Below are 20,153 nucleotides of genomic sequence, written 5' to 3'. Positions count from 1 at the left end.
GATTTCATGTGGTTTTAAATCACTGTACTCTATGGATAATATGGAAAAGCTGTGACAGTGTTTGAAGAGACATTGTGCCTGCATTGTTGACTGGTTTGTTCTTGCAATGAAAGTGGTTTTGTATGTAATGTTTCATATGATATTTAGTGGTAGAGAGTAGAAAGTAGAGAGTACTGGAAAGTAGAGAGTATAAACCAATCTTATCTGTCCTGTTATAGATGTAAACTGATCATGGCAGTTTATATATCCACTACAAAGTTTCTAATGAGTATTTCACATTACACTAGTTAATGATACCAACAGAAGATGAATTTATTGAAAACAGCGGAATTCTATTCTTGTCCCAATTACCTTAAATCTATCAGTGTACAGCAACATATACACAAATCTTTCATACTGAAGAAATTCACCTCAGTTTATTTAAGGATAATGTTCTGTGGCTGGCTCAGAGAGCTCTCCAGTTGAAGTACTAAAGCTTACAACGAAGCCTCATTAAAGCGTTCATTTTAAATCAGATAGATGAAAAAAAGCTTCAAATGTCTATAATCTCCAGAATGCTCTACAGGTCTGTTTTCCATGGCAAACCTTTGTTGTTAGGGCCAAACTCTTGTTTGTTGTTTTTTTTTCCATTCTGGCTTGTTCATTGTTGACTTGCATGTATGTCTTAAAAAATCTCAGATCCTCTGACACAACAGTAAGGACAATTTCAAGAGCATTAATGATCATACATGCTATCTTCCCTTTAATACTGTGATTTGAAATAAAACAGAACCATACCAGCATGTGATTTTTGTTTTGTCTGCACTATCATACCAATCCACAACCAGGTGAACTGAGGTGTCCCTGCCCATGGCAATGGGGTGAACTACATGATCTTAAAGGTTCTTTCCAACCCTGAAAATTCTATGATTCTATATTCCAACTTACATGTATTATCTGAACTTTAGAGAGACTTTGATAAGAAAATGTGATACCATAATGCTTTATCAGGGTCATGGCTGGTATTTTTATCAACAAGGAAAAAAAAGTATATTTTTTCTCTTTCATAACTAACAGATTCAAAGAAATTCACAATATATTAAGATGAGTCTAATACTGTGAGTACTTCAAAAGTCAGAGGAGGATACAATGCAAATGGCAAAAAAACTGGAAAAGTAATTTGTGTTAATATTGTGGCCCCTCATTTCCTTAGAACACAGATTTCTGGAGTTTCAATATGGCCTCTCTATGGTAGGAAAATCATTACTTGCTTTTTTCCAGTTACTTTTTATAATAACATTTTTTCTTTAGAGCTCTAAGTTTAACTATAAAAAGAAGGATCTTTTATTAGGCCAGTATACTTGAAAAACAAAACAAAACTGGCCCAATTCCAACTATATAAAGAAGTACTGCCATTTTTAGAACAAAGAATTTTGATTCAACATCAGAGGGAGCCAGAACCATAACCAAAATACATTTGAAACCTGGATCTTCCACTTTTAAAAATAAGAATATCCACAGGATTTGGCATATGTTGACAACTACGTTGTTAAAATTTTGTATCTTCTGGCTGTCACTACAGGTACAAATTTCATGGAAATTATATTATACACCCTCACAAACACATTTGGATGATGCAAGATATTTACATCATAAGTTACAAACTGAGTTTCACTTAGTGATTGGGGAAAGGTCAAATTTTACTCTAACTATGTTCTAAACACGAAGTTTTCTTATTGTAATGATTGTAAAGCTCATATCATGTGACAACTGAAATAAAATATACCCTCACCTAATCCAGTTTGCTTGACTTTAGGGAAACATACTAATATTGAGCCCAGGTATTCTGACTCCTTTGTAAAGTCTCCATTATTACTGAAGCTCAGGGAACTGTATGATTCATCATGTGCAAGCACTATTCTACAGAAGTTACAAGGAAAAATACTGTGTACTTTTTATATTAACTTGACCCAAAAGCAGGTCTAGGCCTGGACCTGTTTTTTTGTAACTGTATTCATGATGGCCTTCATTTAGTGTGAGCATTTATCAGGTAAGGACAGGATACACTTTTTCATACTGCTACAAACTACAATGTAGTCTCATGTGTGTTTTCCAAATGAAATTTAAAAAAAAAACCAAAAAAGCCCCCCAAAAAAACCTGTGGAAAAGAATGTTTGAATAGAAAAAAAGGACAGCTATATGAACTGTTCTCATGACATACAATTTTTAATGCCCATAACACTGAAAAGTGGTATACAGTTTAAAATACAGCATTAAATATTCTTTCCTTGCTGGATTCTGTTTCAGATCTGAAAATGAAAACTGTCTGGAAAGATAAATAAGAAAAGTTTGTAAGTGGGACCTGGAGGACATGAGGGTGTTTCTCATTTGTAACTACATTTTTCTTGGGTAAGCTTAGGATTTCCTGTAGTATAAAAAATAACCTTGACTTGGTTCTAGGTTGACAGCCTAAGTTTCACAATGCACTTATATGTCTGAAGTCTAAGACAGACCTAAGATCTTAAAAAAGAGTTTTAAAATGCAGCTTTTCAGCTCAGAGTCCACTTCATGCTCACCAGCCACCTTCCAGAGACAAAGCAAAAATCTCAGTTCTCTAATCATGTAGCAGGGATTACTATGCCTGATTTCAGTGATAGCACAGATATTTAAGTAGAGTATAATGCCAGTCTTCAGCAACTATAATAGCAAATAGATGGTTATACTATAAATACAATTCAAGTATGCAGTCAGATGAAAATATTAGTTTCCTGCTATCCATACCTGTCAATAACATCTGTCTCAATCGTAACAACAGAATTATGCTTGCATCACCAGCTATAAGGGCTTTGTTTTAGACATACCTACCTGCTGATAGCGTACACTTGTATTATGGCATTATCCTTCATGTACCTGTACCTGTAATTTTTCATAGAGATTCGACTGGATGTGCTTGTGTTTGTCATCAGTCCCCTACTGAAGCAGCTACTATCACCTTGCTTGCATAGCAGTCAGACCACTCCAGAAAAGGTAATCATAAAGTTTGGGGCAAAGACTTTTTCTAAGAGGGTGTTTTTCTTAACTCCTTCTTTCCTACTTCCTGAAAGTTTTAGGCAGGAAATGTAATTTGACCCATAGTGTACCAGATGAAAGATCTGTGAGTATGGTCTTTGTAATAGACAATAGGATGTTAAATCTAGTAAAAGCTCTCTGAGTATTTGAAAAAAGAGCAGATACATACAGGAATCTGTATTAGCACCATGAATTAATACCCTATGGCATAATCTTGTTATATACTTTTGCCTTCCTCCTCAGTTTATTCCTGAACTGCTTTAGAATCCACCTCTGTTAGAGAGGGAAGGGATGTTAACACAGTTTTCCATCAGAATTGGAGACATCTTAAGGACACACACAGTTTTGCACTGAGAAACATGGCTTTGCACATTGTTTGCTTTTCCTTTCCTTGTAAGCACAGCTTACTTCCAGATACAGTTCAACAGGTTGTGTGGATGCAGACAGGGTTTGATATAGTTCATCTTAAAACCAGTAACTTTTAGTGCCAGAATGTGAGATGCAAATCAATTGATATTGGTTTGAATTACACACAGTGACCAGCCAAACTACAAATACAGTTCAAATTTGTCCTTACTCAAGTGTGGTTGTAAAACACGTTTAAAAGCACTGCACTGACATATATTTAGTCTAATTTGACTGCTCACTGGAAAAACCCTTGGAAAGGCAAATGAATTATCTTCAGGGCTGATGAAAAGATAACCTCACAGGGATTAGGAAGTTCCCTCTATTATCTTTAGAGCTATTTACAATAGATACACTCCATCCCTAGACTGCTTTAATATTCTTGACTTTGCAGTAGACTATTTCTACAGGTTACATCTCTCCTTTGGAGTAGAGACGTACCTGTAAAAATGTCCCAAAAGAAGACAGGTTAATATAACTAAGGAAGCAACCACCCCAGGCATTTAATGACTGTTTAAGTCATTCACATGCAGTGATAAGTCATAATTAATAGAAAAGGGATACACAGTCTCAATTTTTTCTGCTCAGATTGCCTTGAATCCAAACAGCAGTGCAATGGGAGGTAAAGCATCTATGTGCAAAGGCTGCACTGGGGACTGGCCTTTATGAGTAGCATATGAAGGACTGGAGCTCCCTGTCTTCTCTCCCTCTGCTGCACCTGTACCATCTATTCCTTATACTGAACACAAATCCAGAAGACACCAAGTCAGTGACACCTAAAAGAGATAGAAGAAACCAGCTTGCAGTAAGTCAGGAAGGCAGAAGTGATTTTTTCTGGAAAGAAGAAACTTTTAGGAGAGTGTATTCTTCATATGTCTAAAGGAAACCTATGCTAAAGCTGGTGAAGCATGAGCTGGATGAGCAGAAAACGAGTTGAACTCAAAACTGGCTGAACAGCCAGACCAGAGGGTAGTGATCAATGGCATGGAGCCACATGGTTTCATGCTGCCCTTCAGAGGGAACTCAGTTGGATGGAGGAATGTGCTGACAGTAACTTCATGAAGTCCAACAAGAACTGCAAAGCCCTGCACCTGGAACATCCTCATGCACAATATATGTTGGAGACTACCCAGCTGGAAAGCACCTCTGCAGGTAAGGACTCAGATGTCCTAGAGGACCATGATGACATTGGTTGTAGGAGACCATGACTTCAACAAAGTCTAACATGAGCCAGCAATGTGCCCTAACAGCAAAGAAGACTAAAAGCTAAACTGGGGTGCATTAGGCATAGTATTGCCAGCAGGTTGAAGGAGAAGAACCTTCCTCTGTGCGCAGTGACATTGATACAAGCCTGGGTTTTGTGTCTAAGTCTTGGCTCCCCAGTACAAGAGAGACATGGACATACTGGAGTGAGACCAGCCAAGATCACAAAAGTGATGAAGGGACTGAAGCAGCTCTGAAGGAGAGGGGAGACTGTTCAGGCCAAAGAAGGGAAGGCTTGGGGGTGATCTTGTCAATGTATGCAAAGACCTGAAGGGAGAGATAGGCTCTTTCCATTGGTACCCAGAGACCAGACCACAACCTGAAACACAGGAGGTTCCACCAGAAACACATTACTATGGGGAAGACTTAGCCCTGGAACAATGTGCCCAGATAGGTCGTGGAGTCGACCTCCTTGGAGACCTTCAAAAGACATCTGCACGTAGTCCTGGGCAGCCAGCTCTTGGTGGCCCTGCTTAACAGAGTGGTTGAATAAGGTTGTTCAGCCTGGAGAAGAGAAGACTCTCAGAAGACCTTGTAGCAGCCTTTCAATATCTGTAGGGGACCTACAGGAAAGCTGTGGAGGGACATTTTACACGTGTGTGTAGTGACAGGACCAGAAGTAATGGTTTTAAGCTGAAAGAGGGTAGAGTTAGGTTAGACATTAGGAAGAAATTCCTTGATATGAGGGTGGTGAGAGACTGGAGCAGGTTGCTAGGGAGGTTGTGAATGCCTGGGTCAGGGCAGCTCCCAAGAACTGTACAGACCTGGGAGATAAAGAGATTGAGAGTAGCTCTCCAGGGAAGGACCTAGGGGTACTAAGGGATGAAAAATTGGACATGAACTGGCCATGTGCACTTGCAGCTCAGAAAGCTGATGGTATCCTGGGCTGTATCAAAAGGAGCATGCCCAGTATATCAAGGGGGATTGTTCTGCCCCTTTGCTCTTCTCTCATGAGACATGACTTGGACAGTTGTGTCCCTCAGTACAAGAAATATGTGAGCCTGCTGAAGTGAGACAAGAGAAGGGCCACAAAAATGATCAGAGGGCTGGAGCACCTCTCCTGTGAAGAAAGGCTGAGAGCGTAGGGGTTGTTCAGGCTGGAGAAGAGAAGGCTCCAGAAAGACATTACTGTGGCCTTTCAAGACTTTAAGGGGGGGGGTTATAAGAAAGATGGAGACTTTTTAGCAGGACCTTAGCAGGACCTATATGAATAGGACAAGGTGTAATGGTTTTAAGCTAAAAGAGAGCATATTCATACTATAAAAAGGAGAATTTTTTCACAATGAGGGTGGTGAAACACTGGAATAGGTTGCCCAGAGACACTGTGGATGCCCCATCCCTGGAAGCATTCAAGGGCAGCTTAGATGGGGTTTTGATCAACTCAGTCTGGTGGGAGGTTTCATCTCATGGCAGAGGAGTTGGACTATGTGCTCTTTGAAGGTCCCTTCTGACCCAAACCTTTCTATGGTGAAGATGGTTTCTAAGATCAGGTGAAAACCTGATCTTCATACTCTCTATGCATGCAAATAATATTCTCCAGTGATATTCTCCAAGTAACGTTCTCCAGAGGATTCACTCAAGTGAGTTTCTCATTTATTTTTATGGAAGCCTAAGAAATCTTACTATAAACTTTCTAACAAATTGTTATACATAACATATGAAACTTTTATACATACTGCTTTTAATCTTTAATCTATTATTAGTGCTTAATATTCTAAGTACCAAATAAAAACCCACTAGTGTTTTACGCATTTAGTATATAACAAAGAGTGATTTCCCATAGCAATTCCAAGTTGGAATTCCTGAACTTCTCTTAAAAGCCACAGTGCACTGCACATTTATGGTATGGATTTTAGATGCATTTAAATGGGTTATTATTTGATTGTTTGAAAATATTTTCTTGAATATAAACCTGCAAAGGTTTATTAACTTGAGTTATCCTTACTTATAAAGATCCCCAGAGTGAGGTTCATTAGACTAAGTCAGGATTCAACCCTTTCATCAAGTGTGTTCTACTCTGTGACTTTTTTTCCTGAATTAGGTGGACTCAGTAAAAATGAACACAGGATTTTCCATACTATCACTTACATATTTATACCATCACTTTACATATTATAAAGCTATGGATCCATGGTCATACTTGATAAGAAGGATGCATCTACAAGTACCTTTTAAAAGTTAGTGAAACATTAATGTGCATTTTAGGTATGCAGCAAACATGTGGAGAATGCCTTTGTCATTATCAGACTGGTAACTTTATTAAGGTTTTTACAATTTATCACTTTATCTAAAACACTGACTATGAGAATTTACCACAACTTTTAAATATGCCCTAGATATTCACGCTCTACATACATAAATCTGTTGTACATACAAAGGACTGAGGTTCTTGCTGCAGCTGTACTACATTTAATGTTTAAAAAGAAAAAATAATCTAAAAAAATAGTTTGACCTATACAAACATGCCTGGTCAGTGCTTTTAAGTAACCAACATTTTATTATATCGATATAACAAGAAGTTTATTGAAATTCAATGAAAAGATTGGCCTCAGTCCCACCAAGGAGCTGCAATGAACAGAGATCTGCTATTAGAGTGCATAGGAAATGGCCTGTTCTGCCACTGGAACAATTTTGCACTGTACCTGACCCCTCTGCAACAGCCTTTGCCATTTAGGGTAATTTCTTTTGAACCTACAGAACCAAGAGTTTGTACAACATAGTACTTAAGCTGACATTTTTATATCAGGTAGAAATAATTTAAATGTGTTGCCATCTTTAATTAAAGTAGAATTCATGGTAAAATTTGGGAATTAGGTAGGGGGTTGACTTTTATTGTAGGCTTCTAAAAATTGGAAATTTTCAGCTAAATGTTTGCTTTAATAGTGTTAGTGTGGTTTGTTTGGTTTTCTTATTATAAATCTGTGCATGTGAACTCATCCTTAAGCACGCATCTTAAACTAGAACTGGGAAAGAAAATTTTGTTTGGCAGCTGGATGATTTCAGGAACAAGGAAATGAAATTATAGAAATAAATGTTAAAAAATTGTTTTATGACACTTGTAAATTCAGGCATTGGTTGTCTGTAGAGACAGTTGAGAAGTATGTCTACTGACAGGGTTTTTAATTGCATGAGTCACATGATTGAAAGTTACATTTTATGTTAAAGAGCTTCATTGCTGCTCTTGATAGTTTTCTGGTTTGCAATTTATGTCTTGAAACATTTTGAACATATTGGTCACCAGGGACCCAGGTAAGTGCCTAAAGCACAATTTTTTTCATATTAAGTCAAAGCAAATAGTTACTACTGTAAAATCTATGTGAAAAATAAAACAGTGAATTACAGTAGATAAATAAAAGGAATAGAAATAAAAAATCTCTTGAATGGTGTGCTTATCCTAACACACTGCTGAGGCACAGTGATTAAAAGTCAGCTTTTATCATCTCTCAAACAAGTAGAGCTCAGCTGCTAAATATTAGAGCACAAACTTTTAGCAGAGATGAGGGGGGTTTTTTCTCAGCAGTCTGCAAAATTATTTTTCAGTTTTCTTGGCTTCTGGATATAAATACTGTGATTGGAAGGAAGACACATTTACAGCACATAGTCTAGGTATCTTCTAATTACTGTCTAGCAGTCAATTCAGCAAGAATGATGTGCTTTTTCCATGTCCCGTGCTGGCTTCCAGCCACCACAGACACCTAAGGCTCTCAGAGAGCACCATAAAGGTCTCTTAGTGATGCACACTAGTGCAGGTTTTCTTCCCCCTTTGCCCAGAGCAAGAGGCAATTTGGAAAACCAGCTACAGCTTATTTTAAGTGATATTTCACGCTTAATTTCAAATAATATATAAAGCTGGACAGAAATCTAACTTCTCACATAATTAAAAAAAGTTATTTGAAGAGGATGTTTTCTGAGGTATAGCTCTGTTTTCAGCAGCTTACCTGAGTAATACAGCAGTAAGCAGTCAGAATGCTGCACAACACAAGGGATGCTAAAGCTTTGCTCCTTCACTTATGAGATGAACATCATTATACATAGAAGTTACCTGTGCACATATGTGCATCAAAAACTTATATGCAAGTCTTTGCAGGATTTAAAAAAGGCAGGAGGCAACAGGTTGAGGCAACAGACATCAGATGGGTGGTAGGAAGAATAAAGTGGTAGGAAGACAGGTTTATGTGGGCAGGCTGCATAAACCGCTTACAAGTTTGAAGGCATTTGAAGGTCTGATTTTAAAGTTTGACCTTGTTTTGAACAAATGTTATGTTTATCATGTAAAAGCTGTTCCTGAAGCATCTGCAGCTCCAGTGCTGAAGATACATAATTCACGTTAACTCTTACTCATGATGAGAGCACTAACACAACATTCCAGATCATGTCCTCTAATTTTTTTACAGAACAGTGTTTAGCATAGCTCATAAGGTGGTCAAGTATCAATTATAGTTCACTAAACACACTGGGTTACACATTATTTAATTAGCTCATGTCATACTGAGGGGTAAGAACAGAGCCTAAAATTCTGCTCGTTCTTGTAATAATGGTATAAAGCTTAGTCAAGTCACTGACAAGAGAAAGAGTGGGAAAGAGAAGACCTTGCACGCAAATTTGTAGTGAATGGAGAGTAATGACAGGCAATGTCATTACTTCTGTAAATGATGTCTTGACAGTAACGTATAAGTTGCATTTTGAAGAAGTTAACACAGGAACTCCAAAGAAAGAGGAACAAAATTTTACAGCTGTAAAGTAGCCTTTTGTGTACAGGCACAAAAGCTGAGACACTGACATAATATTCCCCTTACTTTAAAAAATTCCATTTAAAAAGACCAAAGTACAAAGATCAAAAACACGTCTTGTGAAGACACATCACTCTACTATCAGTAGAACAAGCTGCACTCAAGTGATGTAAAAATGACCTCCTCCTTTTGAGGGAAGGGAAACATAATGTTCTGTTAGCAAAGGTATATAATTTCTACCATGCTGAATAAAAGAGAATATTCTTACTTGCAAAATAAATATGCAGATTTTAAAAATTGGAATAAAATTCAGAACACGATGTCTAGCATATTAGAGCATTTCATTTGCTACAAAAATTACTGTATCACTGTTGAATCGGAAGAAAAAGAAATTCAAACCAAATACATAATTGTTTAATTTTACAGCAGTTCTTACTAGCAAAACTTCTGTGAAAAGAATCCAGATTAGTTGTTACAATTGCACTACTGTAAAATGCTTTAGTCATACAGATGAACAGCAACTACCACCACAGCTGGGAAAAGCTGCCAGAAGGCTGGCCCTAAGAATAGGAAGAAAGAAAACAACCCAAACACTCTAAATACCAGACTGTTATGCTTTTTATTGAAGCAATTTGCAAATCATCAAGAACTGTGTCAGGATCCCGTAGTGAATTGCTTATCTGACAGGCTCTCAATATGATGTCTCAGTCTTTTGAATATTCCACCATAAATTTAAAATGCATTCCCAAAGGATACAGAAAGGTACACTTATGTGTATTCTGCCATGGGAAAGGCACATCATAGTGAAGCTAATTTTATCCTCTGCAACTGCAAACCCCATGTCTTCCAATAAATTGCTGAGGAGGTGGAGTTTCCCTGCATACTTTTCTCTCTGGCACAGAGATTTATCCTCAGTTTATTTAACCATTATGCTATTTGCTCTTTTATGTGTCAGCAAACTCGCTTACCTTATACTTACATCAACCCCCTGGAAACTTAGTTTTTGCCTCAGATGACAAGACTCTTGAAAAAGAAGCCTGTGTTTTCCTTTCACCCAACAATATAAAAATAATTGTCTTGGTTTGTTACTGCTACCACAGTAAGAAACAGACTAGCTGAGAGTCAGCACTTCCCTGAAAATAGACGCTTACAAAGCCTAGCAGACTATGGTGTTCCAAGAGATGAACTCTTAATTCATTGGTTTACGGAGACAACGGGGGAGAAAGATTTATCTTCAGTCATCAGAAGGATTTTTTTTCTTCTACAGATGAAAGGCCGAAAATAAAAAATAAAATAACCGAGGGATATATGTTATTGCGATACCAATGCTCTACATAGACACCACCCCCATCTCCCAGAAGTGCTAATTTAGACACCGGGACAGTTCGCAGCTTCGTGCGGAGGGAGAGGCAGCGCAGCCCCTCCGCCCGGCGAGGGGTTGGTGGGACAGAACAGACGGGGAACAAACTCCTGGGGTGAGACTGTTCCCTCCCGGAGGACTTCAGACCACAACCGGCTTCGCCTGTGTACACTTCGTCAGAGCAAACCGTACTGCAGCAGCACAACCTGGAGCTGCGCCTCCCGGAGGGGCCCGGCGGGGCGGGCCTGGTGTGTCCGTACCGGGCGGGGGGTGCCCGCCCGAGGTGAGCCCGAGGTGGCGGCAGCAGGGACAGCCCGGCTGGAGCGGGCAAATGGCTCCTCTCCCAGGGGTTTTCCAGGAAGAAGCCGTTCCGCCCCAGCTCCCGCTCCCCGAGCGCCTGCTTTGGCTGGGTCTCAGGCTAAGACTGGCGAGGGGTAGTTGCGAGGTACGAGGAAGCCCCTTACCTGTTGATTTTCAGTGCGAAAGCCCTCCTGTCTGCGGCGGGTAAAGTCGCCATACGGGAGAGCAGCCGCCGGTGCCGGCTGCCGAGGAGCACCGACACCGGCTGTTAGCACGAAAGGCGGCTTTTATTTTATTTATTTATTTTTCTTAATTGCATGCTCCGGGCTAAAAAGCCGACGGTCTTCTGACAGTTCTGGGTGGCGACTTCCGCATTTCACCTTCCTCACCGAAATCAGCGGCAGTGGGAGGGATCTGCCCCTGTGTACAGATGGCTTCTCACCCCCGCCGGCCAGCTGCACCCAACCCCGCTCCCCTGGGCGCCCTGTGCCTTTCCCTGGTGTCTCCCGGAGGCTTCCCGCTCTGGCTCTGGCGCACCTGGGCACGGGGAGGGGGCAGGAATTTCCTCCATGTTTAACGCAGGCGACCTCCGAACCGCCCGTGGAAGCTCCAGAGGGGAGCAGCGGGGACAGCAAAGCGCTGAGTCAAGTGCAGCAAGAAGCGAAGGCGCTTTGTACCTGTGACCACGCACGGCTGAGGAAATCTTTGCGCACCTTCCCCGAACCCTCTATATTTTTTTAAAACCTCGGTGCGGGTGTTTGACACCCCCACCCGAGGGACCAGCGCTGCTCTGTGAGGGGCGGGTGAGGAGGCAGTGGGCACCGCCGGGCACTGCTGGGCTCTAGCCCGACTCCTCATGGCCTCGGGCCCCGCCGACCCAGCCCAGCCCAGCCCGGCGGGCAGGGCCGGGCCGGGCTGGGCCGGGCAGGCCCGGGCAGAGCTGCTTAGGGCAGGGCAGACCGGCGACCACCGCCCTTCAGGTAGGAGGAAAGTAGCCACGGTCCTTCCAGCTGCCTCATTGGCACAGCAATGGAGCTGTTGGGGCAGGCAGAGGCTGTTAAGGTGTCAGATGTAAATAGATTCCAGCTCTTTACCTAGAATAATATTTGCATCTTACATGCACCCAGGACGTGCATTTCTCTTACCCCTAAACTTGTAGAGTGTGTAAGACCAGCACCAGACACCATCTCAGCCTGGCCCAGTTGGCCCCACTGCTGTTCTCTTCACCTGCACTTACAGCCCAACTTCTTTAAAAGGCAGTTTTAGTAAGTGTGGTGTGGTTGTGTTGCAAAGTTGTGTTTCCTGACCAGCATTTTCCCCTTGGTGCAGATTTCATTGCTTCTGCAGATATGCAGAACTAATACTTAGTTTGAAAGAGGAAACTGAAGCCAAATACAGTTTCTACGGATGAATTCTGTTGTAGTGGAGGCAATTCAGTCTGGGGTTGTCTTGCTTTTATTAAATTCATTCCTTGGTGGTAATTAAATTAGGATTCAGTCACTGAAAGGCAGTCACACCTTATCTCTCCATTCCCAGTGAATTCGAGGATAACAATCCTTTCAGAAAGATTCACCACTCTTTAGGATTCACTGTTGAGTGGTCTCAAATATGAATGTTAACCCGTGTGTCTTTGAAGAGCAGTAGCTAGATGCCTTCAGAGTAGTCCATGAAGGCTGAAGACGTGGAAGATGCAATAAAATCCAAAATAAGTTGACAGGGGAAAAAACCCAACACAAAACAAATATGGATATATCCTGGGGAGAAAACACCCACAAGGATTTGCAGCAGAATAAGATCTCATATCTGAAAACTTCAGAAAGAAAATATTAAAATCTACTGTTAATAGAATGGCATTAATGAACAAACACTGGCTTTGGGTAGAACAGACACTGTGTCAGGGTACTTACCCACTACACCCATCCTTTATGTTGCCAAGATAAAGCTACTACTTATCTGTAACTTGAACTCAAAATATTACTTAGCAACAAAGCACTGATATGTAGCTATGATCTATCATGTGTGTTGGTAAGAAGAAAACGTAGGTATCAGAGATGCTGGCCATAGCAAAACATCACTTCAAACCACCTTTCTCCTTGTCTGCACTTGTATGTGCATGTTGAAAGACTGTGACTGCCTTCATGACTCTTTCAGTGCATGAACTGGCTGTGGTTTTCATAGATGTGTTACTGCTCTGCAAGAAATTGAAGTGTGCAGTCTGCCTTCTGACTGCCAACTACAATAACAGTGTCAGCAGTGGAAAGAAACAAGGAAAACGTAACCTTTTAAAAATTGTAATGACCTATCTAATTTTAAATGGACACATCCATTTTTGAGAACCTAATTTTAGGAAATCAATGTTTGGGTTTTTTTGCTGGATAAATGGTATGCATTTCTCACCTACCCTACCTGGACTTGAGGGCCTCACACCACAGGAAGGTATGCATCCGAATTCCAATTAAATATTTATTTGTACATTTTGGGCTTTCTAGTATACTTACTCTCTTTGCTCGCACAGGAAACTGGTGGACAGCAGAGCTTCTTCTCTCCTGTTTCTTCATTATGAGTGTGGTGATACACTGCAACAGGTTCCCCGGGAAAGTTGTGGATGCCCTGTTCCTGGAGGTGTTCAAGGCCAGGTTGGGTGGAGCTTTAAGCAACTTGGTCTGTTGGGAGGTGCCCAGGTTCATGCAGGGGTGTTGGAAGTAGATGAGCTTTAAAGTCCCTTACAAAAGCATTGTATGATTCTATGATCTGCTTTTCAGAATTTTAACTTGGAGATTAAAATAAACACTGTTCTCTTTAAATGCCATGAAACAGCCTTAAAATAAACACCAGTTCAACAGTTTTCTATGCTGTCTACATGACTGCAGGACTCGTAAAAAACACTTCTTATGTACGGATTACACACATTGAAGTGAACTCTTTTGCTTCCACCTCATTATATCTCCTCTATAAAAGAAGCCAGGAAAAAATTTACACAGTTCTCTACTAGACAGTAAGTCCTTGCTAGCAAATGCAATTGCTTTCTGATAGTTCAAGCATACATTACAGATAACATGTCACTAGAAGAGCTGCTCGTTATTTCTTATCTGTTTTTTGAAATACTGCTTTTAGAAGCCATAACCATCCTTTTTATTTTTTTATTTTAAAAGCTTCCATGAAGTGCTATGCTCCTATTTAGAATTCTGTACTCTGTCTAGTTGTAAAGATAATAACAGTTTTGGCATTAGATAGTTGTTATCCCTGTCCTTCAGTTCATGGCAGATCCTACAAAAGGAGCTTTGGGATAGTAGTTTTTGTTTGTTTATTAAGAGAGAAAGATGGTACTTCCTCCAGCTCGATCTCCAGAACTGCTAACTACTCTAGAAGAAACCACTACCCCATGTTTTATTGAAGCTATAAAAGAAGAGTCCAAACATAATCTTAATAGCTGATGTGGCTACTTGATTGCCAAATGGAGCTAGCAACAATATTGGTAACATCCCCTCTTGCACAAATATTTCCACATAGGAATGATACAACTATTTATTTTGCAGTTTCATACATTCTTGGTAAAAAAAAGATTACTAAGAAATTAAGGAAAAAATGCCTAAAGATTAAGCTTTCCAAAACTGTCTTACAGAACAAATGCTTAGATCACTGCACATTTTTCTCTTTTTGGATTGACTAAATTATCAGCAGCCTACTTCAGCATATGAGCAGCGAAGCTGATCAAATATTCCTTTTAATCTATTATACTACATATTCAATTGCTTTTTCTTTAGGGGGAGAAAGGAAAGAAAATGGAAAAAAAGGAACTTACTCAAGAAAGTTTACACAGTTTTAACTCATTTGAGAATGACCAGATGAGATGCTGATAAACTGCTCTTTTAAGCGATCTTATTCAATTAAGACTCCATTAGTACTGCTCTAGCTTATTGTTATTGTTAAACACTATTGTTTGAATTTCTGCAACAAACAAACCTGCTATATGCAAGGTCATGAAGTCTAGTCACATCTTTAGAAACAGAAGTAGAACAAGATCTTTCCAATCTGAATACTGAATAATTATACCAAACCAACTGTCAGTGAAGGCAGCAAAAAACAAAAGTGAAGATAATAAGGCAATTCCGAACAGAAAAACATGATTGTCCAAACCCAGCTTGCTTCAATGGCAGCAAGGGTGGTGGGTCTTGTATCTGATGCAGTAGGAAGCATGCTTACATTTCCTGTTCCCTCATCTCCCTCCTTCCGTTGCACACACATGCATTCCAAGTGGCAGTCCTAAAGGCTGTGTCACCCCAACCATATAGTCACTCATAAAGCCACGCTTCCTTCTCATTCCACTTGGTCTGCAAATGCTCTCACCATGCTTTGATCGTCCTCCTGTAACCAGACCTGGAGGTAGAGGGTCCATGGCAGGTTGCTTGCTGTACCTGCATGCCCAGCCACAAAGAACAGCTGAGCGCTGGTAAGGACAGGACAGCTTGGGCTGTTTCTGGGCAGGAGAGCTACTGCTGCATGCTGTTTTGAAGGAGTTTGCAAATTGGGGTTGGAGAAACGCTGGAAGAGACAATAATCGGCATGTCTATATGTCAGCAACCAGAATGTTTTTTTCATTTATTCATTAATGTTTTCACTTTTATCTCCAAACATCTTTTTTTAAAAGAGTAAATAAGCAGTCACTTCACTGGAAGTGGCATTCCTGCAAAGAATGCCACTGCATGCTAGAGCCATAGAGCATCAGGCCTATCATTAAACACAACTTTGTGGACCAGAATAATCATGGATGACAAAGTCCTGATGAAACTTTAAGTTCATTTGTAGAGAGTGCACCTCTGATGCTCAAACAGCAGCTGAGCTAAGTCCACGGGAGTTTTCTCAATATCTTGTATAATGGCAAGTTTGCAATATTGGCAAAGTACACAAGCTGTATATAATTTCTTTAATGAACAATTTATCAGGTTATCTCCTGAGAATATCTGAAGGTTCACACCAACAGAAAAACTGTGATGATCTCAGTACCAGCCAGTAACACACAATGCCTGCTAATATTTTCTCATATTCCACCTTCCTACATCACTAGTTAGAATATTACAATATAGCCAGTGTGACTAGACACTCTCTCCTTAAAGGAAGCTGACATGCCGCCAAGTTCAGTGGTCTCACTGGCATAGATCTTGACTGTATCCAAGATATTTTAAGTGATTCGTTCAAGATTGTTTTAAACCAAATCACTGTATGAATTTTAGTAGGTTAAATCTCAGAAAAATAAATGTAATTTTCTATTACTTCTACAAGTTTATTAAATATTATTGTATTAAATTAAATATTAAACTTATGCTTTCATTTATAAATAACAGTGAATAAAATGTAAATGTACATATTAAATTGTATATATGTAATATAAAAATGGTTGATGGCAAACTAAAGATGAGCCACCAGTGTGCTCTGGCAGCCAGGAAGGTCAACCGTGTCCTGGGGTGCATCAATCACAGCACTGCCAGAGGGTCAAGGGAGGTGGTTGTCCCACTCTACTCTGCTTTGGTGCAGCCTCACCTCAAGCACTGTGTGCAGTTTTTGGTACCCCAGCACAGAAAAGACATCAAGCTCTTGAAGAACATCCAAAGGAGAGCAACAAGGATGGTGGAGGGTCTGGAGGGGATGACTTCTGAGGAGGAGCTGAGGTCAGTTGGACTGTTCAGTTTGTAGAAAAGGAGGCTGAGGGGTGACCTCACTGCAGTATATGGCTTCCTCACAAGGGAAAGAGATGGGACTGGTACCGATTTCTTCATTCCTTTGACTGAAGACACAGGGGAATAGGTAGGAAGCTGAATCAGGGGAGGCTTAGGTTAGATATCAGGAAAAGGTTTTTCACCCAGAGGGCAGCTGAGCACTGGAACAGGCTCCCCAGGGAAGTGGTCACGGCACCAAGCCCGCCTGAGTTCAAGAAGTGTCTGGATGATGCTCTCAGGCACATGGTGTGATTCTGGGGGTGCCCTACACAGGGACAGGAGTTGGACTTGATGATCCTTCTGGGTCCCTTCCTACTCAGCATATTCCACGATTCTATTAAATAGATTGGCAATGAAATACTGAACCTTCTTTTAAAAAAACAAAAACTTGTTAGATCACTTTGCAGCTTTTCTGTTTGTTTGAATAAAACACTTGAAGGCATATCTTCTTTTCATATTTCTGTGTGTGAATTCTTCTGGAGAAATAAAAATGTTACTGGACAGATTCTTTGGCCACCCTTCCAGTAAACAGAATGTAAGCAGAGACAACACTGACAGAATTTTCCCTTACTGCCACCATATTCTTACACACAATTAGGCAGCCTGCAAGATGATGTACATTGATATTTAAATCCAGGCTGTAAGCCATACCCTTAATCTAACGTTCTCAATTTCTCTCAGTTTCACACTATAAACAGCATACTGAGCACATAAAACATGAAAACAGCAGTGTTAAAAAGCAGGTGTGCTGACTGATGTAATGTTGGTATTTTTAAAAGATTTTCCCTCTCTTAGACAACGTGAATAATCTTTGCTCTTAAAGGGAAAGTTCGGAGTTGTCAGTAGAAGATGCCAGTCCAAGTACAGATAAGACAATTGAGATGGTTTAATATAGAAGTAGTAAAACACAGGTAACAGGCAAGAAAGAAGTGGATGAAGTCAGAGGAGTATGCAAATCATACTGAAGTCACACTTCTGCTTCCCAGCTGGCTTTTTGAGATATGCATGGGCCTGCTCAGCATCTACTGAGCTATCACAAAACTGAACTTAATTTTCATTTCCACTTATTTCTGTTTCCATATTGTATTGCAAGCTAATTACCATTCAAAAATCTGTCGTCGTATGAATTTGCAAGAACTTTATCTGTAATGCTGAACTATATTGTATTATACATACTAATAGTACCATACAGGAACCTCCTTCTCCAGCAGCTGTGATGTTTTAAGACTGTTATCTTCCATGTGATGGTGGAATAACAATGATTTTTTTTTCCTGTTGCTTCAATCAGATCATGCTCCCCTTGCCAAGATGTCAGAAAGAAGTACATTGCAATGTTCTTCAGTGCATCCTCTTCCTTTTTTCATGGCTCTTACAGTCTCCTTCCCCAATTCTCAAAGAGACTTCAGCACTTTTGTCCATCATCCATTAGTCGGAAGCAAACAGCTTTTCTTGCACTGAGATTGTCAGTACTTGGAAAGGGACTGTTTTATTTGTGTTGCAGCCACCTAAAATACACTAAATACAGCTTCCTGGCAGCCATCAACACTTCACTGCTTCCTGTTATATGTCTGGTCTACAAATATCTTAGAATAAAACCCCCCAACTGTGCCACCCAGATTTCAGTTTGTTCTTATAATTTTATCTGCCACTACAATAACATCTGCGGGTTTTACATTTATCTTTACCAAGTACGCTTTAGTACACAGTTCAGTAGAAATGTAAGGACAGTTAATACTTAGAGCAAAATTCTCATGTTTGAATCTAAACTTTAAAGAAACCAAAAGGAAAGTAGAAAACACAGTATTTATTTTAGGTAATTTTGTTCAAAAGAAATTAATGAGCAGTGTCACACGAATTGATGAAAAGTGTAACAGCTTAAAGAATCAGGACACTGTTTTCAACCGCTTCTTCCCCAATACCAGATGTTTCACTGACATGTAAATGAAATTTCTGTATTACAACTAGTTTCATTTTGAAAGACAGCTCAGAGCCTCTTATATACTTTGTGATCCTAAGCTGCTAGTTCCCAGCACTTTTGTTTCTTCCTTTACCCCACAGCTTTCTTGCAAGGAAAATCTTAAAAGTTTTCTTAGTCAATCTCTGAATAACAGAGCTACATAAACTTGAGAAGTATTAGGACAACAAGAACACATACCATTGGTCAGTGTTCTAACAGACATAGTTTTAAAAATAGCCTGGGTTTTTCTTTAAAACAGGATGTGTCTTGCAAGGGGATAGACCAAGTGGCTGAAGCAAGAACACTAAAAGATGCATTTCACCACATATTGGTCCTAAAGCTTTAAAAATCATCAGTCTATAGATTTATACCCTGTTATTAATGGATGGGATTTATAGTTTCCCACAGTTAAGGAAACAGAGACTTCACGACTGAGTCTTGGCATGTACCCTTATTTACTAAAGAATCGTAGGCCTGTCACCTTGATAAACTCAAAAGTTTCACACTTGTGCCAATGCTGACATTCCACAAAGCTGTAAAAAGATCTATGGTGTATGACAATATGAGTTATTTTAACTGCAACCACACTTCTCTCACTATTCAGGATTTTAATGATTCGCCTCTGAATTTAGGATCTGGTAAATCACATAGCTGTAGGTACTTCTGTTGGAATAAGTACAGTTATATCCCCACAGACAAGCTGAATTAATAGGTTATATAAGCTTTTTGATAACTTCTTAGACCAGACTTTCACATCTGTGCTATAATCAGAATGACTGAAGTAAAATCAAACTATTTAGTGTGAAATATCATCAGTATTAAGAGAATGTTTTAATCCACACAAATATAAGGAGGTTCAAGAGCAAGTGTATTTACTACCTTACAAGCCAACGAGCAAACACGATGAAGTACAACGTATTTTATCAGTTTATATTCTGTTACGGGGCCTGATACTGAGAGCAGAGAACCGTACCTAGAGTTTGCGGAGTGTACATACATACCTAAGTATGCATCAGGCAAATTTTCCCCATTACCAATCTGCTAAACCTATGCGGCTCCCCAAAAAGCTGGGGAGTTCACTACAGGTTTGTTTTATACACGTACATGTCAGCTCACAGCACCTAATGGGAAAAAGAGAAAGCTCACGCTCAGCTTTTACTATGAATAAAACACAACTCATCCACCCCGCACAAGGCCTGCTGACGTCTCCAGCGTCCCCCGTGGGTGACAACTCACATTTATCTCTCCCGCAGAGATGGGACCGAGCAGGACCAGGAGCTGCTCCATACCCCACTACACGCCCCGCCAGCCGCCGTTCGTTAACGGACACCGCCCCGCCCCCTCCCCGCCTCCCCTCCTGCTGCGCCTGCGCGGAG

At 40.2% G+C, this 20,153-nt stretch overlaps 1 protein-coding gene and 1 long non-coding RNA gene across 2 annotated transcripts in view; both read right to left on the bottom strand.

Annotated features, from left to right (window-relative positions):
- DOCK8 (dedicator of cytokinesis 8) overlaps positions 1–11,394 on the bottom strand; it is an 86,785-nt gene extending 75,391 nt beyond the window's left edge. Inside the window, exon 1 of the mRNA XM_030466881.1 lies at positions 11,271–11,394. Coding sequence (XP_030322741.1) covers positions 11,271–11,323 — 53 coding nt within the window. The 5' untranslated portion in view covers positions 11,324–11,394. The remainder of the gene's footprint in view (positions 1–11,270) is intronic.
- Positions 11,395–15,039: 3,645 nt separating this feature from the next.
- LOC115599932 lies at positions 15,040–20,056 on the bottom strand. Its single transcript, XR_003988694.1, has 3 exons — positions 20,014–20,056; positions 19,779–19,898; positions 15,040–15,648 (listed from the first exon to the last, which is right to left on the bottom strand). It is a non-coding gene; the product is annotated as an uncharacterized LOC115599932 (long non-coding RNA).
- Between the last annotated feature and the right edge of the window lie 97 nt (positions 20,057–20,153).

This window comes from Calypte anna, chromosome Z, assembly GCF_003957555.1.
Source record: "Calypte anna isolate BGI_N300 chromosome Z, bCalAnn1_v1.p, whole genome shotgun sequence".
Taxonomy (NCBI): Eukaryota; Metazoa; Chordata; class Aves; order Apodiformes; family Trochilidae; genus Calypte; species Calypte anna.
Note: the sequence above shows the minus strand (reverse complement) of the source record. Positions and strands in the feature narration are given on the sequence as shown.